Raw genomic sequence first — 12,775 nt, forward strand, 5'->3', positions numbered from 1 at the left:
CCCCCATTTGGAAAAATGAAATTTAAGCTGCTGCAGAAAGTTTGATTTCGAGAAGAGAAAAAAGATAAAATCGTACACAGTAAGAGTGTTACGGAGAACAACAGCTATAAGTATACATGTCTCTCCTTACTGAGTTATCCCAAATCTGCCTTTTTTCTTCAAAAATACAGCTGCTACTTATCTTTGCTCTTTTGCTCTTTCATGAGCCCCATCACTTCAATCTCTTGATCTTAATACTGTAAATTTGTAACTACTTTCTTTTTAATAAGAGCAGCATCAATTTTTAAATTAAACTACAAATTGTACCACTCCTGCTGGGTGATGGTGAGTCTCAAATTCGTTAAACGCATCTCATTTCTGACTTAACTAGCTTCCACCATGGCCTCATGGAAGCAACCACATTATATTTCTCTGAAATTAAAATGCGTGTGACCAGCTGTGACTGGTGCCCATTTCACTGTCAGCAGACAGCTGAGAGAGGCAGGAGACGAGTAGCTTCGTCTGTCTGTCACTCATTTGCATTAGCTTGGATTAGCCCGGGATACAAAGCAAAACACCACTTTCCAATTACAGAACACACGTCCTTCACTTGAGTCGGCCTCACAGGCAATGAATTAAAAAGCTGTGTGAGTGACAGCGAGTCGGAGCTGGATGTGCGTTGTTTGTTACTTAGTTTTACAAACACCCCGTGCAGCCTGACCTTGCATGAAAAAAGGGGTCAAATCTAACGCAAGATGCCACATCTATGCAGGGCAACACACATACTGTATGCTTGGAGGGACACACAAATACTGTACTGCGAAAAGTCTTGAGACACACCTCATTTCGTCATATTTTGCCAGAACAATGGTAAATAGATGCAGTTATGTATTAAACTACTTCTTCAGCAAGATGGAAATAAAGCACATGAGTAAGAAAACAGTGTTTGAACAATTCTAACAAGTTTGAAAATCGATATTTCGTATGGCCACCTTTATTCTTCGACACAGCCTGAACTCTCTTTAAGCTTTCTCGTAATTTCTTTAAGAAGGCTTCAGAATAGTTCTCCGGGCTTCTTGAAGGACATTTAAAGCTCTTCTTTGGATAGTGGCTGCCTTTTCTTCCATTCCCTGTCAACATGATCCCACACTGTTTAAATAATGTTGAAGTCTGAGTTTGGGGGAGATTAATCCATGACTGATAGGCTTCCAGTGTGTTTTTTCTATCCAGGTTTTACAGCAGTGGCAGTGCGTTAGTGATCACCACCATACTGAAAAATGAAGCTGTTGCCAAAGAGACGCTTTCTAGATGGATTTGCATGACAGATCAAATATGACTTTACTTTTCTCCATTCATAGTTCGACAACTGGCTGCAATACAGCCCCAAACCATGAGAGAGCCTCCACTGTGTTTAACACATACTTCTCGCCTAACCTACTCTGTACATACTATAGATCAGTGGTCCCCAACCCCCGGGCCACGGACTGGTACCAGTACTGGTCCGTGAGTCATTTGTTACTGGGCTGTGAGAGTTGAGGCTCGGGTGTGAAATTCATAAAGGCCAGTCCGTGAAAATATTGTCGGACATAAACTGGTCCGTGGCGCAAAAAAGGTTGGTGACCACTGCTATAGATGATGATTTGAAACTTAGATTCATCACTCCACATAACCTGTTGCCACTGAGTTTCAGTCCAGTTCTCCTATAATTTGACTTTAAGATACTGTTCTTCTGCAGTAGTTAGTTCTTCATGCCTGCTACTTCTTCATTTGTTCGAAATTTTTCAAATTTTCTCAGATTTTGTTAAGAACACGTTGCTGAAATATGGCAAGCTTTTGGGCTAACAGCTCTTTGGGAATTACCTTGTTGTTGCCAAAGTACTCGGCTGTACTTTTATGCCTGTCAGAGCATGTTATCTTTGACATTTTTTGTAGATTTGACTAGAAATGAGAACAAATTATGTGTTTTGCAACTGCATACTAACTTAGTGTCAAAAGAGTTTCTTTTTGAGAATTTATCTGGTATGTGTAGACACAACACTGATTCATTCCTTAAGTGCATTTTTTGCGCTTAAATGATTCATAGATTTGTGTTAAGTGGTTTAACAAACCAAAGTTATTCCTGAAAAAGTGTGAAAAAGCAGCAAATGACCAAAGAAAAACAATCGTGAAGGTTTGTTCTGATGTTCTGATTTGCTCTCATTTATTGGCTGGATTTAACCCTTAACTACATCCTTTAAAGTCTTGTGCACTCGCACTCTTCTTTTCTAAATGTTGGTAACCTGTTCAAAAATCGAGTTGAATGCAGGTTAAAGTCATGAGCAAAAAAATTATACAACCAAATAACAAAGGAGAGAATTAGCATTCGTAGCCATTAGACAATATTTGATCTAGACTTTCTCAGATTTGATTTAATCGTTTAGAGAACCTCATAAATGACAGTGTGTTCTATGTATAGAGCAATGCAAGCAAAATGAAAGGTACCCAGAAGGCAAAGCTGATGTGCTAACATTGATTATTTGCTGTCCCTGTTAAAAAGAAGTCGCCCAGGTAGCGTTCTTCACTGATAAAACTGACAGCGGAGCTCTCGGTGGCATCAAAATTTCAATAATCACAAAATCCCAAACCAGCAGCAGAGAAGAGATGGCGTTCCCATCCTTTCTTTGTATGGTTAGAGGCAAAACAAAAACATCTTGGTATTTCCTCTTTGGCTCCTAAGATGCTGATTTCCCAAGAAGTGACAGTTGTTTTTTTCATTTTTTCTCGCCCCTTTTTCATAAGTACGACTACTCTCCAAGTCTGTGACAAACAATATATGTGACACTTTTAGAACAAAACGTCTCAACCGAAAAGAGTGTTTTGTAGACAGATTTATCGGGCCTTTCAAGTGAGCGGAGCTCACGGCTCGCAGCGCTGGACAGAGTGATAAAATACTGCGCGCTGACCCAATTGGCACGTTGTGAAAAACTGCTTTATCGGTGGGCAGAGAGAAGCTCATCCAGCCGGAAAAACAGCCAGCACAGAACTCTAATAAGCAATTTTCACACAATTCCAAACACAGTCTACACCCGACTGCTGTGTAATAACAACGTGAAAACCCCGAGAAGGCATAATTACACCATGTCAAGCTGCAAAAAGCACGGAAGGGAGTGAAGCCATGAGTTGCTGCATTTTATGGCTGCGGGTCTCTTCATGCAGAAACAAGTTAAGAACAAGCTGCCCAATACGGCCTTTAAAATCTTTTTTTTTCTGTTTTCAGCCAACTGTGGCCCACCTACTAATTAAGACGTCACTCTTATAGTTTCTGTTCAGGCAAATAAGTCATGCATTTCATAGCTAGTTATAATAAGTACATGCGGTTGCAAGTGGAAAACCAACAAGCTGTTACAGCCCAGTTTACAAGCCAGGGTTGGTGGTGAGGGAAATGAATGGGTATTTCTGGAAATGCAATCACAGCTTGACCCACGGCATACAGATCGCCAAGATTCTGCTTTTTTTCTCCTTTTCCTTTTTTTTTTAAACACACTGGACTGCGCTGACATGTTGAGTGAGAGTTCAGAGGCTGAAGAGCCGAGGGTTTTCAGTTTCTCTGCCGTCCTCTTTGTTCAGATATGACATGGAATCAGAGAGCCCGTCCACACAGGCCTCCAGAAAGCTGGAAAACCTGCAGAACTTCACTAATTCTTTCCCAGTAAAACATCCCCAGCAATCTAAAGCTCCACACTGCATGCTCGTGCGCGGGTTTGTCCGCAGGTGCGCGGAGAAACTGATGAAACACATGTACAGCGGACTTACTCGCTGGGTCGTAAGAGTGCAGTCTTGCCCAAGCGAAGGATGACAGCTCCTCGAGGGTTACGGATCTTCTTGACATCTTTGCTCTTCAGCAGGGAAAATCGCCTCACCAGATTAAAACCTGCAAAGGGTAAGGCATTCGTGAGAAGCCACACCAAATAAAAGTCACATAACAGCATGTGTGTTTGAAGCTCGTCTATTAACCGGTGATGTTGGTCCTGGCGCTCTGGGGAAACTTCCAGTCCTCCACTTGTAAGGACGGGCACTGCACATCTGAAATGCAAGGGGGAAAAAAAGAAATTAAAAAGGGGGGTATCTAATAAGTGAAAAACCTCGACACATACTGTAAGACAAGCATGTAAAGAAGTTGGTTCAGAAGCTTTGTCAAATATAACCTCTGACACTTATTACTGAGTGAAACGGACAGAGCTTTTGTTTAAAAAAAAAGAGAGTCAGCAGCTTCAAACATATATACATTTGAGAGTAACAGAAATATTGATCTGGTGGAAGGAGAATGGGAGTTGGTGGGGGTGAAAGAGAGTCCGAACGAAAAAAGAAAAAAAAAATACAGTGTAAAACACAGAGAAGAAGATGAAATGAGGGCAAAGCTATGCCGAGTGGAACACAAGCCAGCCTGACAGGTTGTCTCGCACCAAGCTTGTCTGTCGCGGTTGCCTCCGTTTGATGGATGTGTTCTCACCCTGTCAGGGGAGGTTGCAGAGAAAAGTGTTGCCTGTCAGAGCGGACTGCCTGACTACAGGGAGGTGGGTGAGGGTGGGGGGGTGAGATGTGCAGTGAAACCGGGCAAGCACAGGTAGACGTGGACCCTGTGAAACGCTATGATCCACCCTTAATTGATCTCTTTGGGGCCAAGGAGCAAGACATTCTGCTGGGCTCAGTTTTGAGATTTTTCTTTTATTATGACTGCAGATAATACGAATGCGATACCCTGTTTTAATACAAAACTACCTCTTTTGCTGATTGGTTTTCGAAATCATTCACGTGTGCCGAAACTCAGGATGAGAGATTTTAGTTTCTGCCCCATCAATCAGAAGGATGGTCATATTTGACAAACTTAAAGACTATTTTTATTTGACAAAATAACTGTATTCCATTAAAATGTTGCCTTTTTGATATAGCTGGACGTCTTGTAAGTCCCTATTTAAAAGCACGTGTAGAGATAAAGGTGAACGACTTCAGAAGATGATGTGCTTTTTCAATCGCTTATTCAGGGAAAAACATCAACAGAAGTAAGACTCTCTACAAATGTAATTACCCCCCTGGCTTTAAAAGCTAGCATTGCCCACTTCAGTAGAAATAACTCTGCTGCAATTTGCATAATTGCACACCAGTCTCTGACACCTTGCTGAACATATTCTTTCAGCTGCAAGACGTTTGAAGGGTTTCTTTTCTTTGCATATATTGCTGCTTACAAATCACTCCATAACATTTTAGCAGCTTTCAGATATGACGTTGACTAGACCGTTCAATAAGCCTTCATCTGACCAATTACTTGACGGATTTGTTCATGTTCTTTGGCTCGTTAACTCTTTGAAAGGTCACGTTCAACAATCCAGTTCAAAATTCACCTCGTCATTAATATAGCAGGCCCAGGCCTTGTCCCTGAGGCAGAAAAACAACCCCAAGCCATGACATTTCCACCACCATGCTTCAAAAAATGAACTTTTACTGTCAACAGATTCTAGCAACTGCAACTGCAAAGCAGCAACTGCTGAGGTGTTATGTCCAAAAGAATTTATACCACTAAATTGTGTAGCAAGCCAATGTGTTGTGGCGAATTTCTGCACTAAGAAGTTGTTAAATGCGGAAGTTGTGACAGGGAGGGTGAAAGATGTAATATTGCACCTGATTAATGCAGCGCCATCCGCTAACTGTGTGGCACATACAGAACAGCCATTGAGGTAGCCGCACTAAGGAGACAGCAGGGAGTTTAGGAAAAGGCTGATGGTGTATTGTTGTTACCCTGCCTTTAAGAATGCAAAACATCTTGGACAAGATGAAATCCCGGTGTCAGAGGTCAAGTTTTCTAAAAATCTTGTGAATGTGATTACTCGAGAACATGGACTTGTAGGATCTCCAATAAATCTTTACTTTCTCAAAAAAACAGTTGAATTTTTACAGATTTGGCTACAGATATTTAATTGTAAATGGTTTAATGGTATGTAGGAGCACATAACTAAAGACTAGGTGCTTCTTCTGAGGAGGAGTTTAACTGGAGGACACTGGTCTTTGTTTCTATCACCTAACAGGAAGACAGAGTAAAGGCCTGTTTACACCACAAACTATTTCTTGGAGACGTCTAGAAACTGGTGATCTTACGTTGCCGGTTCTTATATAGTGCTTTTCTACTCTACTTGAGTACTTAAAGCTCATTATACAACGTCTCATTCACTCATATATTCATACAAGCGCTTTTTTTTACATTTTAAGTGCATTCTGTTTAACATAGACACTCTGTTGACTGCATCGGGAGGAACTTTGGGGTTCAGGAGCTTCACCAAGGATACTGGCATGCATACTGGAGCAGCCAGGGATCGAACCACCAACCTTAAGGTCTTCTGATCATATTAGTCCTGGGCAAATCAGCATCTCTGCTATTCATGTGTTCTTTTTTCTTTTTGCAAGCTTTTTTGTGCTTTATGCACCATTATGTTATGGAGTCTATAATGGAAATTATAAAAGGAAATTTTGGTTGACTTTTGGTTTTGCTAATTCATAGAGAAAACAAGTTCAAATATACTGTAAAAGCAGTCTCAGAAAAAAAGTGCCCCAAATTCCTGACTTTAACTAATTTAGTTACATTTACATTTGCCATGCTATTTTGTTACATAAAAATGTTCGATGTATTGGAATCTGGTCAAATGAAATGTACTTGACTGGTACTCAATTTAGACCAAGCACATGTTCCTTAATCATGAATTGCTTTCAAAAATCTCAAAATTATTGCTTCATGCTTATTAAAAGCTAAGAATTTTTATTCAGTGTAGGTTGGATACGTTATTCCTTTTTACGTAAGGAACCTTTTGCTATCATTAAGGAAACTCAACCATTTATATTAATGTCAGTAAAACTGACATTAACACAAAGTTCAATTTTCCAGAGCTGCACAACAAACAAAGATGTAAGAGTTTAATCACATTAAACAACACAGCAATACTAATCTTGTGCAAATAGGGCCTTACTCTCTGGAGTCCTAGGGAATGTCTTTTTGATGAAACGGGCAGCGCGCTTCAGGGAGTATTGCCTTGAAGCGTGCAATCCGAAGATACTGTGTATGTTTCCAAGCAAAATGCAGCTTTATCAAGGCTCACAGCAAAACGGGGTGAAATAGAGGAATATAATTCCTCGAATAATAACAACCAACCAACTTTAATCAAGACCCTGGAATTTAATTTCACGGAGGCCAGCTCAAAAAAAAAGAGAAAAGAATTAAATCCCTTTTAGCTGTTCATCACTTTTTCACTTTTTATCAAGATCATCACTTTACGCAGTGCAGTTTTTTGCCCATTTTTGGTTCCAAAATACAAATGACTGTACTGCAAAGCGCAGCACATTTTGTCCCGTGAGCCCCCCACCAGTGTGTCATTTTCTTATTGCTGTCAACAAATACAAATCAAGCCGCGGAAAAGAGATGTCATGCAGCAATGTTGCGGCACGCTAAGAGAGGCTTGAGATTAAAAGTAAAAGAAATCAGACGTGTTGGAGGTGACTTCCGAACATCGGATCCGGTGGAGAAGGTATCGAGCGCTGCTTCAGAGTCTTCTCAGCCCTCTGATGTTGTCACTCATTCTTAAATCCTGCCTTCGCACCCTCTCTCGCTCGCACAGTCACACATGCTGTATTCATAATTTGAATTCTCCATCCTGAAGCCTAATCTGCCAACTCAGCACAAAGTGCACTGTGCAGCCTCACAAGCACACACACGCATATCCACACACACACAGAAAGAGTGTATCTTTATATCTCCCACTGAGAGTTTTTTTTTTTAAGTCAAGACATGGTATGATCTGCTTTTTGTTGCTGCTTGGGCTGCTTTCTTTTTTTCCCCCCTTTCGCTTTTTGCGTGGGGGTTGGTTTCATCACTGCCGCAGTTCCATCAGACGGAATAGAGATGAAGGTTTTGTCAGGTGTGGAGTGGAGAGACCCTGGCTGCAGGCAAACGGGCAGCACAATAAAAAGTTAAACAGCGCAATAGAGGAGAAGGTGGAGAGATGAGGAGGGAGGAACAAAGGAGAGCAGAGAGAGAAAAAAAGAGAAAGTGGAAACATAACAGGTAATGTAAGGTGTGAAGTGTCACTTCAGGAAAAGCAACTTACCCCACTACACCCAGACCAGCACTCCCCAGGCTATAGTTTGCTTTTTCTGAGGTAACACTAAGAATAGCTAAATGTATTATATTGCAAGATAAAGAAATTAAGTTTGAAGGGGTGTCTTTTAGGATTAAAAAAATAAGCTTTTATCTCTCCTGTGACAATTTTAGGATACCTAAGCTTCACGGGCATGCTCAACTTTCAGCATGCTTAAAGCACAACAGCCTTCAGCAACTTAGAATTTGAGTAAAAAGAAACCCTAAGTAGACCATATAGATTAGAGACGTATAGATCTAACGTGTTCGTTTCCAACCCTGTCCCTCCTGGTGACTCCCACTACAAATCTTAGCATCTTTAACTCTGCCACCTCCACTCAGCCTTCTGTCTTTTTGTCAGTACCACTTCCAAATTCTTTCTCACTCTTTCTGCTATCCGTCTGCCGCAAATCAACCTCGACACTCATCTCCACCCACTCCAACCTGCCTGCACTCTCTTCTTCACCCCTCTTGTGTTCTGTCGATTGCTTTGAACGGTTGAAGTTAGGTATTTAAACTCATCCACTTTCACTACCTCTACTCCTTTTTTCACCATTTCCCCTGCTTCCCTCCCACACATGCATCCCTCTTTTATCCAGTGCATACCTCCACTTCTCCAGGCTCCCCCTACTCTCACTACAGGTCATGTCAATGCCATCTGCAGACATTAAAGTCTGCAGAGACTCTTACCTGACCTCGGCTATTAACATGTCCAACACCTCTGCAAATAAGAAACAGCTCTGAGCTGATACCTGCTATAATCCCACCCCCATCTTCAACCTGTCACCCTACTGCACACCTCACTGCTGTCTCGTTGTCCTCATCTATATTCTGCACCACCCTCACATACCTCTCTACCACCTCTGACTTCCTCATGCTCCACCAAAGTTCCCCTAGAGCCATAAAGACAATGCACCTCCTTATGAACTCTGTATTTTTCGATCAGTCATCATATCCACAGTGTTCTTTCTTAGCATGAATTAATGTTATTTATATGTTAGCAAACTAGGACTAAGGCACTTGCAAACAACTATCTTGACAGGTTTCTGAATTATCGACATTTCACTATACTGCGAATATAGTATGCTAGCGGTCCATATAGTCATACTGGAAGCTGACAACCAGTTTCTAGGCCTGTGTGACTGAGTCCTTACATAATTCAAAGTCACCATAGAGCAAATGAGTTATCTTCCTCTCTGCTACTGGCAGCACTAAATTGTGCTAGCTGTGTCCTGATTGCATAATGTAAAGATTTTTAACTTGCTAACTTGAAGCTCTAACATGCTAACATATTAGCATTACACTAATAACAGCTAAGGCTGCTAAAGTTAAAGCTAACAGAGTCTATAAACTGTTCAGTGCTTTAAAAATCTTTCAACAAAGAGAACGTAACACCCTTTCCAGAACACATACACTGGGAGAGGCTTTTCTCATGACTCACAGCTAGGAGAGTGTCCATTCTAAACATGCTTATTAGCAATAGCGACACAACGCAACCTCAACCTCACCCTCACCCTATAGGTCCTAAACAAGTAGATCAAATCACCGGTTAGACACATACAGAAATTCTTTGATTTACTATGAGGGATTATTAGGCTAATGGATAGGCTAATTTATGGATAGCTCTCTAATAATAAATGCAGTATTCCAGATAAAAGGATGAGGAGGGGGAACAAACGCTGTTATTTTGAGGTAACTAGTTAAACATTATTGCTATAAATGCTGTGCATACTTTCTAAACCGTTTGATCTGCACTTTCATTCAAGGAAGAAACAAACTACTTCCACATAACTCAAAGGATCGATGATTTTTTAGTGGACTGTAGCATACTCAGGCAGTTTGGCAGTGGACCCACTACGGAACTTGAACCCCATTTCCTCTCAAGCTGTGATCAAATGAAAGCATTTGCTTGTTGACAAGCTAATTAGCACAAAGTATGACTGCCACTCCAGGATCCTGCTAGTAGCTGCATGTAGCCTTAAAGAGATTGGATGGTCTTGGCTGGGTTCACTTCCTCTTTGATGGGTTGTGTTTGAGCCTTGCCAAAGCAGGTAATGATACTACACTGGCAGTCACAGAGCACACTGCTGAGAGTGTTCCCCTCAGGTCTCCGCATTGCCAAAGATAAAAATTCAAGACATGTAAAGGTCTTTAGTGAGGTAAAACTCTACTTTTTGATGTATACATGCTTACACTTAGCTTGGAGGGTTAAAAAGTACAAACGTGTCAGGCAAGGATCACACCTGGATGATTTAATGTTCCAAATATACAGACAGTGAGAAAATTCAAATGCAAGTTTAGGCTCATACCCTTGAGGCATTCATTATGACACGGAACTATGCGCAAGTGCACAGTTATTCACTCAACTTTCACCGACCTGCTATTATATTTCAGCAAAAATAAGTTGCATTTGACCTTTTTTTGCATTGTGAGTGATATTTAACAAACTTTCAAAGGTTAAAGTAGCAGTGGCCTTATCTACCAGGGCCTCATTGTGGTCAGGCCTGTGTTTTAGTTTTGTCTTCTGAGCAGCAGAGACTTGGCAGGGTACTTTCTTCGGAGGAAGGAGGTCACAAGTCTGCTCACGGTGTCAAGAGTATGTGCTGTGTGGTTTGGAATAAGAGATCGCGTGGTGCTTATTGAATGTGCCTTACAATGTGGCATTGCAAGATAATTGGACCAGGCTGCTGATCAGCAGAAAGTCAGGCTCAGAGGTAGTCTTCCACTTCCTCGGTCGATTAAAGACATGGAACATATAGGAAGCAAAGAGACATACTGGGTGATGTATTTGATAGTCTAACACAATAAATGTACAGTAAACCTGTAAGGAAAGAGCTAAATGATGGTGGTAATAAAAAAAAATATAACAAAAAATGACAGAGGGAGACGATGTGCGTCTTACTTGCCCTGTCGGGCAAACGAGCCAGACGATAGAGAGCATTCCTGGTTATTTTCCAGAGATAAAATTGCAGTACAGAGGAGTGGAAAGACTTAAAACACAGCACTGCGGGGAGATGAGCTCACTCATTTTCCCCTTGTAGGCCTCTGGCTCAACTTCATATGCTCGCACAAGTACACACACACACACACACAGATATAAACTGAATCATGACGCAGATTTACACGCTATGCACAGCAATAAACCCAGACAATTCAGATTAAATAATGTTTGGCATCCTGTACGTGCATGTGCGTAAAGAAATGTGAAAGGTAAATAATGACTATTATGATCATATCCGTGCATTGTTCAGTACTTGAACGTAATCCAGTATCCCACTGCTTTCTTAACTCCCCCTTGCAGAACACAGTTAAACAATCAGGGCTCGAACTACAAACTAGCCCAGCAGTCACATTCTGAATGGCCCCTTGAAACTTCAAGTTCACTGGATGCACAAACAGGCTCAATTTTATAAGGTGATCAGCAATGGATACTCCCTAATGTGGTGCTTTAATGACGGTGCAGTGTCTAACACATCTGTTTAAAATCCTCCTTATGTGTCCAGTATCTGTTGAATGTGAAAAGCATACAGTTCACATTCACATTTATGTGCTAAAAATTAGCTTGCATCACAGGATATAGGGGACCACTCAGAATATCTCAGCACTGATTTTAAGGACCTATAGTATAACAGCAAAATAGTCCTAACACAGTAAAAACCACAAAGGAGGGAAACGAGATAAAGGCAGAAACTAAAAACATGGCAAGTAGGCATGACACAAGGAAGAAAGATATTGTCAATACTTTATGGTGAAGAATGTCAGCATTTTGATTTTAACTATGTGGACTCTGCTGGTTAGACTCTAGTACTCCAGCTTGACTATTCAACACTAGTTTTACTTAAACCTGCTTTCCTGCTGCAATGTCAGGAAATTACCAGCAAGCAGTGATTTGGACGAGTCAGAGGAATTGTGTGTGTGCATGTGACGCTTGCTGGGACTAAGTATTATTGCTGCACTTGAGAAAGCACTTTCTTTCAACCACTGGAGGGAAGGACTCAGGGGAGCTGCGAGCTGACTCAGTCTCATCTAAAATGCTCCGACTAGGGCCTCCCAAGGGGGTCCCACTCCTCCACAAAGTTCCCTTCAGAGCTCAGCCAGCTATGGAGGATTGCTCGGCCCCCCAAGTGATATCACAGATCCGGGCCCGAGAACATACTGACAGTGCGATAAGGGAGCACGGCAGTTGAAAGCAAAATAAAGAAAGAAAGAAACGAGGAAAGACATTTCTTCACTCTTGCTTGTTTTCTGGGGTTTCTGTGTCCTTCTCGCACACCTTATGCACCTGGTTACACGTGGTAACACATGCACGTTCTCCCTGACACCGACAAACAGTCGAGCTAGCGTTTCATCATGCATGCAAACATGTTTCTTCTATACAACTACACAACCACAAATGACTGACGGATCATAAAGAGGAACAAAACCGCACATGGTAAACACACACGCCTCTTTGCCACGGCCTGACCACGCAGCTACCAAAAGCCACCAGCGTCGCACACGCAGGGTGTAATTACGCTCTTTTCTGTGTTGCCTTGGGGCCTTCATACTTACAGGGCACATACCCACACAGACAGACACGTGTCAGAGGATTCACATCCTGTTTACAACTTTTTTTAATAGTATTGCTTTAGGCAATAAAGG

At 41.5% G+C, this 12,775-nt stretch overlaps 1 protein-coding gene across 4 annotated transcripts in view; it reads right to left on the reverse strand.

Annotated features, from left to right (window-relative positions):
• The window catches only part of col16a1 (collagen, type XVI, alpha 1), a 78,537-nt gene that overhangs the window by 58,017 nt on the left and 7,745 nt on the right, over nt 1-12,775 (reverse strand). For all 4 annotated transcript variants that reach the window (XM_039605438.1, XM_039605439.1, XM_039605440.1 and 1 more), the window contains 2 exons: nt 3,973-4,041; nt 3,772-3,889 (listed from right to left, as the gene is read on the reverse strand). In XM_039605438.1, coding sequence (XP_039461372.1) covers nt 3,772-3,889; nt 3,973-4,041 — 187 coding nt within the window. The remainder of the gene's footprint in view (nt 1-3,771; nt 3,890-3,972; nt 4,042-12,775) is intronic.

This window comes from Oreochromis aureus, linkage group 22 (genome assembly GCF_013358895.1).
Source record: "Oreochromis aureus strain Israel breed Guangdong linkage group 22, ZZ_aureus, whole genome shotgun sequence".
Lineage (NCBI taxonomy): Eukaryota > Metazoa > Chordata > Actinopteri > Cichliformes > Cichlidae > Oreochromis > Oreochromis aureus.